The following is an 18,344-nucleotide window of genomic DNA, read 5'->3' as shown; positions in this document are numbered from 1 at the left end:
ATGAAAAATTTAGAACTGTAATTAGGAAATTTGTTTGTATGTATTGGCCGTAATAATTTATTTTTATATATTTATTTTTATTTATTTATTTAAGTAGAGGTTCTTAGAAGCTGAGAGTAAACGCATTCAGCCAGGTGATGCCAACTGGATTGGGTTAACAGATATGGTAACTGAAGGTAAATTTCAATGGGTTGATAGCCGACCACTGGACAAAAAAATAAGGTAAGAATGTATCATTTAATGTTTTCCGTATTGACAAACTCAAAGCTGCTGTAAACATTTGCTGCTTTACAGGGCAAGGGCTGTCCTTACAGATGTCAGGTGGTCCATCTCAGTGGTAGAAGAAGATCAAAAGATGCCACACAGCCCCACTCTGATCAGTTTAAAGGGACACTCCAACCCAAAATGACATTTTTTAAATATTTTACTTACCCTATGTTGTTTGTAGTGATGGCCAAGACAAAATGTTATTCTCACATTTTCATGCGGAACGGACATTAAAAAGAAATTTGATGTAACAGAAGTCAATAGTGACCAATGCTGTACAATGAAAAATGATGTGAAAAACATCAGTGGAAAATAAGAAAAAAACTCATGTTACTTGCATTGTTATGAGGTGCCAAACACATCAATTCTATGCTAAAATATTGTTAAATTGTTACTTCCTGAAAATCAGCACACATCGTAAACAGGAAACACATTCCCATAACACTATTGTGTTAAATTGAAGGTCCTCCTCTTCCTTCATGTACTGGTCAGAAGTCCTATTTTTAATGTGCACTGATTTTTCTGGAAGAAGCCATTTAACAATATTTTTGCAAAAAAATCAATGCATTTGGTATTTTTTAAGCATATGACTGGATAATGAACATGTGAAATATGCAACATACTTTTTTTTCCTAGAACAGTGGTTCTTAAACTTGTTTTTTTTCAATTTTGCCCTATTTGTGTGTTTGAGACCCAGAATCAGCGCTGATTGTCATCATGGGGGGATTTGGTCCCCCTTGGAGAATCACTGCTGATCATCATTCTGGATGGGTTCCTTTTGGAGAATCCCAGATGCATGTCATGGGGCAGTAAAGACATTTGCTTAACGTGCCTAGAATGACCCACCACAAGTCACTCTGCAGCCCTTTCCTATTTAGTACAATTCTGTGTGACCAGAACTGGGTTGTGACCCATAGTGAAAATACCCATGAATGAGAAACACTCCAGGGCGAGGTGAGCTAGCCCCATCTGTGTTATGAATGTTTTCTGTTTAGAACCTTTTACTCACATTTGATAGCTGATTTCTTAAGGCATGAGTTGCCAATGAGAGGTTTTTGGATCTCTTTCATTTTCAATATTAATAGATAGTTTTATTTTTATTTTCTTATAGTTAGAAATATTTTTGCATCATTTTGTTTGTCATTGCATCTCCATTTGTTGGATAGTTGATACAGCGTTGCCAGGAAGTGTGTCATGTGTGATGTCACTCTTGTGACAATATTAAGGTCAGCATTGTGCACCTCCTGTTTATTTGAAACTGTCAAAGAGACGGTGTTTGTATTTGTTTGTAAAGTTCTCCTGAAGAAAAAGACTGTATGCTCTGCTTTATCCACAATGAATTTGGATTAATGTTTTGGCTTCATCATTTACTGTAGTTGAATTTCAGAACTTAACAGAATGTTAAGTTAAATAGCGCCTTGATGTGTGGAGTACAAGTCACAGGAGGTGCTGCTCAAGCTTTATATAACACTGGTAAGGCCTCATCTTGAGTCCTGTGTGCAGTTTTGGTCCACAGGCTACAAAAAGGACATAGCAGCACAAGAAAAGGTCCAGAGAAGAGCGACTAGGCTGATTCCAGGGCTACAGGGGATGAATTATGAGGAAAGATTAAAAGAGCTGAGCCTTTATGGTTTAAGCAAAAGAAGAGGTGACTTGACTGAAGTGTTTAAAATTATAAAGGGAATTAGTCCAGTGGTTCAAGACTATGACTTTAAAATGAGTTCATCAAGAACACAGGGACACAGTTGTTAAGGGGAAATTTTGCACAAACATTAGGAAGTTTTTCTGTACACAAAGAATGATAGACACTTGGAATAAGCTACCAAGTAGTGTGGTGACACACTTTTAAAAGTCAGCTTGCTGTTTTTTTAGAAGAATTAAGCAGATAGGACTTGTGAGCTTTGCTGGGCTGAAAGGCCTGTTCTCGTCTTGATTGTTTTAATGTTCTAATGTTGTTCTAATTGTCCTGCTGCCTGGAGTTGTTAAATTGCCAACAGCGAAAAAGTCTACACAAGATTTATGGATAACCAAAAGTTGCTGTAACCTTAAGCTAATTTTTATGTCAAGTTTGTGTTTTAGAACTTATGTGTAAGAAATGGCTTACAAGTGTTTTAAAGCATCAGCAAGTTTTATATATCAGGCACCTAATTCTGTAAAATGGCTTTATATTCTCAGGCTGTTATATGACTGTACACATTACACCTAGTGACTCCCATATAATTGTAGGTGCCCCTACCAATTTACAGGAAAATGTTTTAAGAATAGTGTAAAGATGACTTAAACAAAGCAAAGAGAGAAGCACTTACATTTATAATCAGTTGAAGTGTGGGTGTGTGCTTCCGTGAAGACTTTAACTTTAGCTCCGGTTCAGGCCCAATGGACGTTCGTTACATGTGCCCAGTCAATAAGTTGAGCATCTCCGCAGACACCTGCTGTTAATGAAGTAAGAAGTGTGGAATGTTTAGTTCAAGTAAGAAGATAAAGTCCTGAGTTAGAATTACAAGAAAGTAGCTTACTATCCAGAGAGAATATCGCCTTGTCTGACAGAAGCACATTGTAGGTGAACTTGTGCATACGTGAGGCCACTGTGCTGTTTAATACAGACCTTGCAGGAAATGAGAACTGTATGAGGTCTGCCCTGGAATCAACCACTACTGCAGAAAGAGAGCATCATGATGCAGGATTAGGGTTAGGGTTAGGGTTAGTTTCATAGCCCGGTATATAAAGCACTTCCTGCCTCTAGGATTTGTCTCTTGTGACTCAGCAGTGGGGAGAGTGAGTTTGGTGTAGCTTGTTACTTCAAGTGCATCAAGCATATCAGCTTGTGCCTTATTTTGTATACATTTTCTTTTTTTGTAGATAAATAGATGTAGATTTCTCGTAGTTATCGTTTAGTTTTTGGTGGAGGTATTTATATAGTTTGGATCTATGGTGCACTTTTTTTTCTTCTTATAAATATTTTTTTGAGTCATTGAAAGGACTGTACTTTGCATAGACTCTTCTTAATTGTATTTTTATTTAGGAATACTGCTGTTTTTTGTGTATATACATTTTTGCCTTACATTATTTCACTGGCAAAAATCACTGTAAATATTATTCCTTATTCAATATTTTTGATTGGGGCGTTTTTGTGCACCTGTAAATAAAACCCACTATTGTTTTTGGAAATACCTTATTTGCGTGCTTGTGTCTCAATGTCTGCCAACTCCCAAATCTGATCCAGGTTGTTCCTGGCATACAAGATGCCCAGAGTGCAGTCTGGTGCCAACCCTGCCACTACACGGGAGTATCACACTCCCACCGTGTTTATCAGTTTACATTTTTTCACATGTAATCCCATCTGACTTTAAGAAATAGTAGGACAAATGACTCAGTACACCATGTAAGGTTTAGGCTTATGCTTCCTGCAGAAAGTTATGTGCATTTGACAAAGATTATATCTTTGTTAATCTTACATGATGAGTCCACGTGACAACAATTCTGGCCTTTTTACACATCATACTTTAGTGGCATTTATTGACTATCTCTCCCTATCAGTCGACCTTGAGATCGTCATCACTGTTTCTCTTTACCAGTGTAATTTGTTCATGTGTCACATATGTTTTCTTTATTTTGGAGAGTGTTCCCTTTGACATGCGACATAGTTTTGCAAAGTTTCATGTGTCAGTTTGGGCATTGGCAAGCGGGCCTCACTGGAGCTCTGTGAGTTCCTTCATGTTCAACTTATCAGACTACTTTTGAAGGTGTGTTTAGAGATGGGCTTTGTAGTACTAGGGTGTTGTACCGTGTTAGCCATTATGAATGTAGTGACAAGTCAAGCAAAATGAAACCTTTTATTGGCTAACTAGAAAGATTACAAAATGCAAGCTTTCGAGGCAACTCAGGCCCCTTCTTCAGGCAAGATGGATTTAGTTATTTTAAAGTTTATCTCCTTTTTCTTATGGTGTTTCTGTTATTTTGTCCTCATCTTATGCAATGCATTCAGAGGATTCAATGTGATGTAACCACTTTAAGCTATCATAACATTTAGTGCAGATTCGGTAAGCATAATTGAATAAAAATAACTCAATAAATGTCTAAATATGTTTTGATGGATTGCCTAGTGAAGATGACACAATGGGGCCTTTATTCACATATTGCATGCAAGTTAGTAGATTAGTGGGGTTTAACACTGTAAAGCACTAACGGTCCATTCCATCTTTTTGTAGTTTCTGGTTCCCTGGTCAGCCTGAAAATACGCCTGCTCATTCAGAAGACTGTGTGCAGCTGATGGTACGGCCACAGAGCATTGGTTGGCATGACTTCCCCTGTGAGAGCCAAGCAAAGCGAATCTGTGAAGCAGGACTAGTAAAATTCCGTATCTAACGACTCAACAGAATGGAATAGAAGAGAAATGGACTGGGACCCACCAATCTTTATCAGAATACCTGAAGTATCTTTAAAATTCAGCTTCCAGTTTTTCAGAATGCCCCCATTGCCATTATAATGGCGTAGTAACTCACAAACCTCATATCAGTTATTATGTACAACAAAAGGGGAGGCAGAAATTGAACTTCCTTTTGGTGTTTCCTAACATTACTGTATACTCATTAAGGATTCTGACAAACATCAGTTGACCAATGTCTTCAAGCAACTACCCCTGGATATTCTCCTTATGCTTTGTCTCTTTGTCTATAAGTGTATCTTAGCACCTATTAGCTTCACAGCATATCACCCATAGTATTGTCAAGAAGGTCACAGTCTCTGTATTACATTAAATATTTTATTTTTCATATTTCACATTCCACGCCTCAGTTGTTTGGAGGAAAGAATGCATAAAAGCCACCAGGTAAAAGTGACAGTTTTTTATCCTTTAATATGTTGTTATTCACATAAAGGCACTGATGGACAGTAGTGTATTTAAGAAGTAACATACTACGTATGAAACACATCTTTTGGAGTTTCTGCCTACAACTGGGTGTAAATTAGCTTGCAATGTTGAAACCAGAGTTGAAAAAGTGTTATGGGATACTGTAATCTGTAAGTGTGGCTTTCATTTAATAAACACTATGCGGCCAAACGTTCGTGAACACCTGACCATTGCACCTATATGAGCTCACTGGACATCTCATTCCAAAACTATGGCCATTAATATGAAGGTGGCCCCCATTTAATTGCCTCAAGATTTTGGATTGTGTCTGTGGGAATTTGAGCCCACACATTTGTGAGTGTCAGGTACTGATTTTCAACAGAAAGACCCGGCTCACAGTACATTCCAAAGGTGTTCAATTACAGTTATTCCATTACTTGAGTTCCTCCATATCTTTATGGACCTGGTTTTGTGCATTGGGCCACAGTCATGCTGGAACAGAAAAGAATGAAAGTGCACAGTTGTCTAAAATGTCTTTGTATGCTGCAGCATTAACAGTACCCTTAACTGAAACCACCCTGAAAAACACCCCCAGACCTTTATTGCTCCTCACTAAACTTTACAGTAGGCATTATGCAATCCAGAAGGTAGCATTTTCATGCCATATACCAAACTCAGATTGGTTTGTAAGACTGCCAGATAGTTAAGCTCATTCATCACTCATGAGAACATTTCACTTTACACCATCCCAGCCATCTCTTGGCATTAGGCATGGGGATCTTAGGTGTGCGTGCAGTTGGTTGGCAATGAAAACCAATTTCATGAAGCTGCTTTCTGAGATAGTTTGTAACTGGTGTGAGTGGTTCAACAGGCTATTTTTATGCACTAGGCAGCAGTACTCTGTGGGTTTGTGTGGTCTACCACTTCATGGCTGAGCTGTTGTTGCTCCTCAATGCTTCCACTTCACAATAACAGAACTAAAGGTTTACTGGGGCATATCTAGCAAAGCAGAAAGATAACTTTTTATAAAGGTGGCATCCTATGACAGTGCTACAAGTAAAGTAATTAAGCACTTTAGTATGACCCATTCCATTGTCAATGTCTAATCAATGGAGATGATTTTATACACGGGTTAACAATTAAATACCTGAAGACAATAATTTGAAGGGGAGTTTGCATACATTTGGCCACAGAATGTACTTAGGTTTACCATACATACATTTACTGTATACATTTCACCAATATGCTGTATAAGATTTGCCAAGCAGACCAATCTTTCCGGGTAAAATGGTAAATGGCCTGTATTTGATATAGCGCCTAACTAGAGTTCAAGAACCCCCCTAGGCGCTTTACAACACAACAGTCATTCACCCATTCACACGCTGGTGATGATAAGCTACTATGTAGCCACAGCTGCCCTGGGGCACACTGACAGAAGTGAGGCTGCCGAACACTGGCGCCACCAATCCTTCCGACCACCACCAGCAGGCAAGGTAGGTTAAGTGTCTTGCCCAAGGACACAACAGCTGCATTCTCATGCCGGGAGCCAGGATCGAACCTGCGACCCTCCGATTGCTGGACCACCCGCTCTACCGACTGAGCTACTGCTGCCCTGTTGGGACAATGCAAGGATTATTAAAAAGAACCTTAAATAATAGTTATCAGAGCAGGTGTGCTATTCAATTTTGACATAAGAAGGTTAAAGCACATAAGTGTTCAAGCAGAATGTCAAAGAATATGCTATATTGATAGGAGAGAGTCTAATTTAAATATAGAAGGATGTGCTAAACTGGTAAAAGAACCTCATCTATGTATAATATTGATCAGTAGAATGTTTTCATGACTGTTTTTTGAATGAATGTTGTGGTAAATAATCAAGCCCTGAAAGTTGGCTGCAAAGTTTCCCAAAATGGTCTTTACAGACAAGAGTCCAACACAGAACTGAAACAATAGTACAGGCAAATACAGGCAATGCAGGTTTTATAGTCAAAGGGGGTACGTGACGTCTTCTGTTGCGGAACAGGAAGTGACGTCTTCTGGAGCAGAACCGGAAGTGACATCATAGGGCCCAAGCAGAATTTCCCACATTTGGTCTGAGAGGAGAAAAGAGAAAACACCGTTGCACTCTACCACCCCCGGTTCCACCAGGAATTACCTTCTTTTGAGCCCTTTAGCTGCCTCACATGCACATGTGTGTAACAATGCATAAAAACCTGTTCAGCCTCATGCAGCCAGAAGCCTCATTAAACAGATGAACGTCATCCCATCAGGTCTATGCCAAACTGCAATGCCTCAGACTCCACCAAAGATAGATATATGATCACCACTGAAGATCTATAAGACAATTGTACTGTTCCTTAGCTTCTCTTCAACTGTATGTATGTGTATAATACAGTATATGTATACATTAGGAATGCAATCTGCAAATCCTGTTAAACATATCCTTTCTTTTGTACCATATTTTATTTATCTTAATATCTTAATATGTATAGGTTGAAATTATGAGCTGCAGTTCTAGAAGAACACATTCACATGGGGCATGTGTCCCAATTATATACAATAAAAATGAACAAATAAAATATCTCCCTTGTACTGTTTTTGAGATTACTAAAGTAGATTCTTTCTAGACATATTTACTATCACCCAGGTTAAGATCATACTTAGAGTAAATGATGATGAATGAAATTCCAGGTCAAAAACAAAAAGGCAACATAACATTCTCAAACCTGCCAGAGGTCAATTTCAGGGCTAAGTTAAAATCACCAGTTAACTTAATATGCATGTCTTTGGAGAAATGGTAGGAAAACCAGTGTACTCGGATGAAATCCCACTTTAGAATTTGCAGACACCACACAGACAATGACCAGATTAAAATGCAATTGCAGAATCCTGGACCACTATCCACTACACCACCCTTCTAGCCTATTGGAATACTATAAGTGATTTATTTTATGGCTATATCAGCTACTAGTTTAATCTTAAATTTGTGCTTTGATAATGGAGAAAATGTGATCCTACTGTGACAGATAGGGGGCACTGTCATTTCCTTGAACCCTCAGATCAACAACAAAAACATTTATTTATATAGCACATTTTCATAAAAAAAATGTAGCTCAAAGTGCTTTACAAAATGAAGAATAGAAAAATAAAAGACACAGTAAGAAAACAAAATAAGTCAACATTAATTAACATAGAATAAGTACGCCAGACACCAGATAAAAGTCCAATATTTTGTTTTACTACAATAATAAACTGCCCAAAGCACCCTCCACTCCACTATACTCATAAAATAACCAATACATAATAACCAATAATCAATCCTCCTACTCCCAGACACGTTGCCACCCTTCCTCCCGACTCAGCTCGTCCGTCTAGGATTTTCCAGAGTCCTTTATAGTCCTTGATCCGGATATGCTTCTGAAACCTCAGTCCATGTAACTTCCTAGCACTTCCGGGTCAGATCAAAAACTCTTCTTTTTCATCCCGGAAGTACGTTATTTCCTCTGTCGCTGTGACTAAGATGTACTTCTGGGTTATTAGGGAAATAGAAGTCCTTGCTTCTTCCCACAGCGTCCCCTGGAGGCCTCCATGCTATCCAGCAGGGCTGTGATGTAAAAATCCACTGTCCATGATGCCCTGCTGGAACTCGGGGCACCTCTATGTTGCAAGAAGGGCTCCACCTGGCGGCTTAGGGGTATTGGTCGTGATGAACGGCCGGCCATATCCTACATTACATACATGAGGTAATCAATCAGGTTGGCTATAATATTCAGAGCAAGAGAGTTTAAGTCAACCTTAGTTTCGTCCCCATGCTCGACAATGAAAAGTTTAAGAGACCGAGTCATTGATTTGACAAATGTGTTTTGTCCTAAGAAAGACGGAGATTCAAACTAGAAAGTCACAAAAAAGTAAAAAAAAAATCAGAATCTGTAGAAATACAAATACAGAGGATATTTTGGAAATCATGAAAGATGGGACCATTTTGTGTACTGCTGTAGAGAAAAGAAGGGAAAAAAGAGTGTTGGATCGAGGAAAGGCTAAAGCCAGGTATCACAATAAATGAGCGAATAACATTTCAGGAAGTTAGAAATGAGAGAGATCAGACAAAGGGAGAGAGAAGGAGAAAAATGAAGGCTAATGAAGCATCCTCTCTTTAGCAGTTCATGACAGGATGAATTAGATATCAGGGTGGCTAGACGATTAGATTCATTGTTCATTTCACACTCCCAGGTGTTCTCAGGGTGTGCAGAAATTATGAGGAAGACGTTTGGTCAGGAGGAAGTGAGATTAGAAAGTTTGCCCAGACTCTTGGGTTTAACAGGTGGATTAAGTAAAGTAAAAAATAGCCTGTCTAAATGAGTAAATGTCAAGAGTTGCTATTTTGAAAAGGTCTCATTCCCACCTGTCCTGAGTTACCATGTCTTAGAGAACATCCAGTTTGCATTTAGTGTAATTTATCTATTGCAATATTGCACTGTCACTAGAACCTTGGAATAGTTTTAACAAGAACATGCCGTTCAGCCAAACACGCTTATCTCTCCTATTTACATAATTTCTCCAAAATAACATGCACCTCCTCGATAAGTATCCCTTGATTAAGGATGTTTCTGTACTGAAGTTGTATTTATTGTTTATCCATCCATCCATTATCTAATGTTAAATTAAATTACTAATATAAATACTCCTTGAGGAGGACCTGATTTTAAATCTGGGTCTACTTATTCTCATTACCCTTCAAATATCAAGTGATTTAGATTTTGCTTCAATACTAAATGTATACGTTGCCCCACAAAAGGGATTCTGAGTAGCAGCTACAAGAGAGTAACAGGTAGGATAAACAACAGCCTGTTATTTAATATCACAAAGCTGCATAGTGTGTTTAAATCTCACTAACTTGTAATAACATAAACCACCAGTAACCAAAAGATTGACCTACACAAAAAATATGGGGATGGCATGATAGACATTTCCACAAAATGACATGATTGTATAATAGCTGGAAAAGCTCTAAAGTACAGCCATGTATAGAAAACCAGATGCTGTTTCAAATGATGCTGAAATTGGAGTCTTTTAAGTAAAAGTATCTGAAAATGGTGAATATATGTTATTGCACGTTAATATTAACCTTCTCAGTCATGTGTGCTGACCCAGTTGGCTGATTCATTTGAGAAAAACAACTTTAAAAACTTTACACTAGAAGGTACAACCTGTAAGAAATCGAAAGCCTGCCAGCAAACAAAAGAGTGAAAAAGTAGACATGAGCTCTCCATTAGCATCTTTTATCTGCATCACCAAATACTCCATGTTTCAAATTCCCCAAATCACCTAATTGGACATGGAAAATCCTTGCATGGTAATGGAGTACACCAACCAAATTGGAGAAGTTTTGGTGTCCACTGGTACAAACCCAAGTCTTGAATAGGCCTGTAAAGATTCAAGTTTGGTCTGTTCACGTAGACTGACTAAATTCTTTGGTACTATTGATGAAGTTACACTAGCTTACACAAATTCTCCTTGGCTGTTAACTGTTTTTTATAAGTAAAGTATGTACTTGTGAAGTGAAGTGAAGTGAAATGAAGTGAAGACTCTTCCTATAGTGGCCTTTGTCTTCTTACATTGTTTCTCAGTTGAACTCTACATCATTCTAGCTTGATCTATTGACACCAACTGTTAGTTTGTTTCATTAAGTGTCCAAGGAACTTTCATCCACATGTTTTAGAGCTGTTGTTGTCTACTTGAGCCTTCATTCCTCCATTTCCAACTGTCTTACCTTGTATTAAACCTCCAAACCCCCTTTCTATAGGCTGTCCAATCATTAAAATTTAAAGAAGTGACTACGTGCTACTCAGCTCTTTGTGAGTTGGCTGGCTGCTGATCGATGACATGTGGACTTTATTGTTCTCAGGTTTCTCTCTCTGTGTTTTTAATTTCTGACCCGGTGGTGTGGTGGTCACCCTCTCTATTTGCCTTTTTTAGCTTCACTTCTCACTTCTGGGCTGAGTATTGGGCATTAGTGGAGAGGTTCTCCTCTATCTTTTTGTTTTAAACCAAGTTGACTCTTTGCATTCACAGAAAATAATTTATGAGTCCTTAGTGTGCAGCTCCCAGTTCACAAGTAAAATTCAGTTTTCACACCAGCTAGTTACATTCAAGTTTATATTTAGATTTTGCTGTTCAGTGACGCACAGTGTAAAGAGGAAATGTTAAACTTTTCAGCTGACATGTCTCAGGTTATTGGTCTTCAGTCCAAGTCTGATCAAGATGAAGAGGAGAGCGCCTGAAGCATAAAGCAGGATTCTAGAGTGTTGTGCTAAATTTGCTTTCAATGTGGTTTGGTTAAATGTGAAATGTTAGTACAGCCTGCTAGAAGGGATACAAACATGAATCAGTTTACAAATTACTAATTGCATAATGCATACACAAAAGACATTTTTTAATTATAAGCAAATAACATTCCATACAATCAAGTCAAACTTAACAAACCAATTCAACCCCCACCCAAGAGAAAGAGAGGAGAGCCAACATCCAAAGCAAATCTTTAAAAGCAGCAAGGGAGGAATATTTTCCTTTTCTCTGAAACAGAAGCTTATTCTAAAATGATTCTGATTAGATTCTGCCGTATTAAAAAAAAGTTATGAGCCGATTCTCTAAGTGAGAATTAGATTTTTTCCAATTTCAGAATGGAATACCAGTTACCCACTGACTAAAAAAAAATTGGGCTAGGATTCTTCCAGTTGAGCAAGATATGTCTATGTGCTAATAGTGTAATAAAGGTAATTACAGCTTATTTGTCCTTCTCCACTTTGAACCCATCTGGGAGTCCACCAATCACAGCTGTTAGTGGGTTAGGAGGGAATTGTGACACCAAGGTTCTCTGACAGGCTTTTAAAGATTTTGGTCCAAAATGCTGTTAATTTGGTGCTCACCCAAAACCTGTGGCACAGTGAGGCTGGAGCTCGATTGCAACGTTCACAGGTTGAATCTTGTCCTGGAAACATTTTTGACAATTTTGAATGAGATAAATGCACTTGATAAATGATTTTAAGTTGAATGACTGAATGTTTTTTTGCATATGAAGCTCGAGTGTATTCTGTTTGTGGCTGCGTTCCACTTCTTTTCTGAAGTATCAAATGAAAGATACTTTCCCCATTGTACTCTGGAATCTTTAAAAGATTTTTTAGAAATGATAGCAATGCTATCTGAGTCTTCACATTGATTTTGTTTAAATACATAGGAAGATAAAGTGGTTACAAACTGAAACTTATATCGGCCAACTAATATTATTGTTATAGCCAGTTGACAATAAAAAAAATAAAAAACTCCAGTAAGCAGCATCACGAGAGAAATGTAAACCACAAGAGGTCAATAGTCATACTCCTGGAGAGCTCAGCCTACTTTATTTGGTGGAATTCTAGAGTGCAGTCTGTATTGGGCCATCTTATATGATAACAGAATATTTCCATGCATTGGTTTCAAGGATCCTAGTATCTTTGGTTTGGAGCAGTGGCACCAAATGCCACATCAAGATACAGAGAAGAAAAACAGAATAGAGGAGCGCTAGAAATAGTTTATCAACATTGTATTACTGATATTTTTAGAACATTAGAACAATTTAAATAAGAACAGGCCATTAAGCCCAACAAAGCTTGCCAGTCCTATCCACTTAATTCCTTAAAAACAACATCAAGTTGAGTTTTGAAGGTCCCTAAAATCCTAATGTCTACCACACTACTTGGTCACTTATTCCAGGTGTCTATGTTTCTCTGTTTAAAGAAAAACTTTCTAATGTTTGAGCAATGTTTGTGCAAAATTTACCGTTAACAAGTTTCCAACAGTGTCCCAGTGTTCTTGTACAAATGACTAACAAACATAGATACAGTGTGCACAGCTAATCAGCAGCTCTAGTCGGGGTATGGTAAACTAATAAAGTATCTATCTATCTAATTTAATGGGTCTTCAGCCTGCATTGAAAAACTGAGACAGAAGGCAGATCCTTCCACAGTTTTAGAGTTTTGTAGCTAAAAGTTCAACCTCCTGCTGTTATTTTTCTGATTCTTGGAATCTTTAGTAGGCCAGGCATCTTGACATCTTAATGCATGCTCTGGTTTGTAAGTAATGAATAGAATCTGCTATTTGCTTAATTCCTCTTTCCTTTTATTCACGCTTTCAGTCATGATCTCCTCACCATCAGTCTTATTCTATTTCTCATCCTCTTTTGCATGTTTTTTTATTTGTTTGTTTGCTTCATGGATCAAACCATATCAGCCGATCTTGTGTCTATGACTAGGAATGGCTTGTTGATTCAGAAGAGCAGCACTACTACCTTTAAGCTTCAATGACCTGGAATCACCTAAAACTAACTCTCTAGGATTATCACTGTCCTGCATTGTTTTTTTCTCCCCATGTGGTCATTTTTTCTCCCATATCTCTGAGACGTTCAAATTGGGTTAATTTCCATCTCTAAAAAATACAAGTAAATATAGGTTTGTGCATAGTGTGTCTTCTAGGTGTCCCCTCAGAGATTTGTTCTTGCATTGGGCCTGATCAGGCTAGGAATTCCAGTTCCTCCTCTACAAATATTGGAAAAATTAGCTCTGGCACAAGATGTTTGCATTCCTTGCACTGAACTTGATGTTTGTCTCATAATATTTACTTTGAAATGTGGTATAAAAAGGAAAAAGAAGACTGAAGTTGTTGTCTACAATTGCTCTTGCAGTGGTTTTGGTTTAAGCTCTAATACTTCCTCATTAGACAGTAATGTCAGTGTCACCACATGAGGAATTGACTCATAGGGCTACTACCTGGTCACCTGAAGAATAATGCAATAGACAGACTTCCTCTTTTATTCATTCATGCTATCATGGAGATGGATAATATTTACTCATCACTTCAGAAACCCACTGAGGATGTCTATGAAGATGTGAAACAGTTCCAGAAGACAAAAACCAATGGAACAGAGAAGGGTAAGGCAATGTTGAAGCTCACAGGGGCTGTTGTGGAGTGACTGCACAATTGCTATCTGGCAAAAATGCAAATTAAACACAACATCCCTTCATGCTGAACCTGCTCATAGAGAGCCATCTTAGGATGATTATTTTTAAAAATTACATTCTTTTAGAGATTCTTGATGAACAGAAGTTAATAATTAGTGCTGAATTGAAAGGCATGTACTTTTCAAATCTTTATTTTACATTTTTCTATTTTTGGTTTTTTTTATTATAAAATGCTTAATCAAGGAAAGATGCCTATATTAATGGTGAATTAATATTTATGTAGACCTAATAGCAAAACATTTGAGATGCTGAAGTAACAAGATTCAGGGGGTATTCATGGCTCATCTCTGTATCCCTGTCTACTGTTCAGTAGTTATTCTGCCTTCTCAGCCACTCTGTCTCATGAGACACGTATCCTTCAAACGCTTACAAAGTTTGGTAGATCATTTCCAGATATGCTAATGGCAGACTGATGTGTGGAGCAGGAGGCGACTTCTTCTATAACCTTTGTCTATGCCAGAGTTCAGGCTGACAGTAGTGCTCTACCAGAATGAATTGTTAATGGATGACAACGCCATCCATGAAGTTTGCAGACGTTTTGGAATAACAGTATAAGGTTAAAGCAGGCTATTTTGAAAGAGTCTGAATTTGAGCAAATATACTAACCAGGCAAGAAATTCTGATGCGTTTTACTTGTAACTGTTTGATGATTGGGGGAAAAAATGTACTATTATGTTAAGTTCACATTCTGATTCTATGATGTCCAAAATGTTCAGAAAAGTTTATGTTAGCACGGTGTCTGTATGTGTGTCTGTGAAAAATCTAAAATTGATTTTCACTTCTTAAAATTACAATTTTCATTAAGTTGCGTAGACTTCCTGGATGACTATATCCTAGCAAAGAGAGAACATTTTAGAACTAGCGGTTTCTGAGATATCTGCCTTGAATGCTGAGACCTGTATACAATGATAACTTCCAAAAATGTCAACCTATCTTCTTCAAAGAAGTTTAATTGTTTTTCCTTCATTCAGGCTCCATGTCTGTTGTTATTTGTCCAGTTTGATCCAGTACTTATCTCCATAGCCTTCCAAAACAGTCTGACCTATATCCAACAATTACTGACATAGAAATTGCTCAATAAAACCGGGGTTGTTATAGTCTGCTCCATTTAATCATAGGACCAGGCAAATTCTTCAACAAGTCCCTTACAAAATACAATACATTTAAAGTATATTTTAAAAATATTATTGCTATATCTTTGTTTTGCTAGATTTACTCCATAGACTGTGTTCATGGTGTGAATTTAGTGAAATTAATATTTGATCACATGAGACTTTTATTTTTATAAGGTTAACCAAAACAGCTACTTTGAAAAGTAATTAATTAAGGCAGGAGATGGCCAGATTTCCACATCATGTATCAACAGTGGGTGGCAGAATATGACAATAATTAGTTCTGCATACACCTAGAAGTGACCATTTTTTTATTGAGAGGTGAAAGTATTAATTTTGTTGCATACATACTGTACATGGATCTCTGAACACTCAAAGGTCAAAGGGGCCCTAATGAAACTTTAACTAACTCCTGAACCCATGTCCCATAACAAGGATATTTGGGCATCTAGATAGGCCACTTTTGGGTACGACAGAAACCTCTGTAAGTTTGGACAACTCATTTACTAATTATTGTTCTACAGTATATACCTTTTCAAGTTGTGTTTTTGTACTGTACTTAGACATTATGATAGGTGTTGATCTGTATTAGTTTGTTGAGTATATATATGTATACATATGTACCATATTTACTAATGTATAAGTCGGGGCTTGAAACCTGAAAAATGGATCATAAAATCAGACCCGACTTATATGCGCTCATTCAAAAATGCGACACTTAATTATTATTTTTTTTTAACATCTCCTTCCTGCTTCCAATCTCGCATCAGTTTCTCCGACGCATCAAATTTTGTTGCAGCAGCGCATTTTACCAATTTCTTTCGCTACTTCAATGACGCTTAATTTAAAACCAGCTTCATGCTTTCTTCTGATCGAACGCTCCATCGTCGATAAGGGATGCTCTTACAAGATGAGGGTGTGAGATACAAAAAAATATAAATCAGTGCAAATATTGCTTCAGAATAGTTCAGGCATTACCGTGTGGGCACGTAGGCACAATAGAGAGAGAGAGAGAGGGGTTAGGATCACACGCTGATACAGGCAGTGTGCTCCGTGGTTACTCTCTCAGGTGGGCATTGGCAGATCTTAATCTCTTGGACCAATAGTGGGAGTTTTCCACATTCGACTTATACGACCAACATTATAAAATACCAGAAATTATACCATAAAATCAAGTCCTGACTTATCTGTGGGAGAACTTATCCGCAAGTATATACAGTAAATTTATGAGGTCTCTAGTTAGCATTTTGTAATGCTTGTAGCAATGAAATATGTTTCATTTTTCATTCCAACAGATGGCACTTCACAAACATCTTTAGCAATAAAATGCATTACTACAAATGCTTGTGATGTGCCATCTGTTGGAATGACAAATGCAAAACATATGTCTCTGTTATAGGCCATTTGGTATGGAATTCATAAAGGCTCTGCTAATGTTTGTGATGTTCCATCTATTGGAATGACAGAAACATAGCAACTGGACGGACACACAGACACTTGTCCTTTTATTAAGGTGGATTATTGTTATGTGAATAGAGTCCAGTTAAATTCTTACTTAATTGTGCTAATCAACATGTAACACCATGCCATTCTCTGGTGCCATGATTACTATGTATAGCCACTGTGCCTTATTTGAAAAATCTCAGAATGTATTTGTCATAAGGGAATCATCTTTAATAAGGCTGAACCTTTCACAGATATTATTATTGCAGGTTTCTTTAATCAATATTTATTTTTTATAATGACTGACTTTTCAGTAATCTTCCAAGCTAAGAATGGAAACTTAAAACCTGTGAATAATCTTTAACTTTTTTTCTTTTATTCACAAATATGGATCTTAACTAATTTGATATTTGAGTTTCTGTAAGGGTTAACAAATACACAATCACAAAAATAAAGGTAGACTTTGGTAGGAATAATTGTCTCATATAATGAAAAGTAATTTTAATGCTGCAGTTAAGGTCGACTCAAATCTTTATTCGTTTGACAAAAGTAATGCAGAGAAATAATACACCATACTATTAAACATGTTATATATATATCAATGATTTTTGTTCCAGTCTTGTGCCCAGTGCTTACTGACTCCATGGATGGATAGATGGACTCAAAGTAGAATGTATAAACAAATGAACAATACATTCCTGACATCTGTAAATTCCAAAGTGAATCTCTGCTGGCTATTAATGACTGCTGAGCACATTGGGTCTTGGAGTTGTGAGTCACCGGATTACAACTTTTTATTATCTGGAATACCATGCTGTCAAAAACATGAAAGGTAGGAGAGAGCAATAAGTTAAAAGAGATGAGAGAAAAGCTGGAGGTCTGTGTGGAAGGACAAATAAGTAAAGTTAAGGAGTGAAAAGCTAGCATGTCGATGGTGTGGACGAAGACTTCAGACAAGACAGCAGGTGTGGTTATAAAGCAGCTTTATTTTTCAGAGTCACAGTGAGAAGAGTTTCAGAAAAGCAGACAATCAATATACATGACAGCGTCAAGGCTCTTCTGAACCCCGTCTGTTGGGGGCAAGTTTTTATACCCCTAGAATGCGTGATTTAATATCATTATAAAATGTAACAGTCAACACGTTGATTATACACAATCCTTGAGCCCCTTCAACGCCCCTTATGCAACTTGATTTCTTGGCCCCGTTTGTTACAGCGTTCACATGTAAACTAAGGGAAAACGTGATAAGGCAGACTCATGTGTGGAATGCTTAGACCTTGAGTCCTTTGCACAAATATTTTTCTGTTTTGCTCAGCAAAGCATGCTTTTAAATAAAAGCTTACTTCTCAGACATGAATTAGTACAAGGGAATGAAGAGAACATTCAGTTTGTCCTTGTGTCCCTAAGTCAGTTTATAAATGCAATCCACTCACTGTGTCACAATAAATAACAAACAGAACTTACCACTTCACACAGGAAAGACAAAAAAGATATTTATACATGTTTTCTCTGCCTTTGCCTTGTTTCATTCTTGCTCACCCATCTCTTTGTTAGGCTCTGCGGTTATGCATAATGAGGTGGTTGAAGAAGAGCAGACAGATTTTAAAAATAATGTTTGAC

At 37.5% G+C, this 18,344-nt stretch overlaps 1 protein-coding gene across 2 annotated transcripts in view; it reads left to right on the top strand.

The window, feature by feature from the left end:
* Positions 1-5,041, top strand: part of LOC120528074 (C-type lectin domain family 4 member M-like) — a 33,770-nt gene extending 28,729 nt beyond the window's left edge. For both annotated transcript variants that reach the window (XM_039752070.1, XM_039752069.1), the window contains exons 5-6: positions 98-222; positions 4,476-5,041. In XM_039752070.1, coding sequence (XP_039608004.1) covers positions 98-222; positions 4,476-4,632 — 282 coding nt within the window. In that variant the 3' untranslated portion in view covers positions 4,633-5,041. The remainder of the gene's footprint in view (positions 1-97; positions 223-4,475) is intronic.
* Positions 5,042-18,344: the final 13,303 nt, after the last annotated feature.

Source organism: Polypterus senegalus, chromosome 4, assembly GCF_016835505.1.
Source record: "Polypterus senegalus isolate Bchr_013 chromosome 4, ASM1683550v1, whole genome shotgun sequence".
Taxonomy (NCBI): domain Eukaryota; kingdom Metazoa; phylum Chordata; class Cladistia; order Polypteriformes; family Polypteridae; genus Polypterus; species Polypterus senegalus.
The sequence above is the reverse complement of the archived record's forward strand: the minus strand, read 5'-3'. Positions and strand labels throughout refer to the sequence as shown.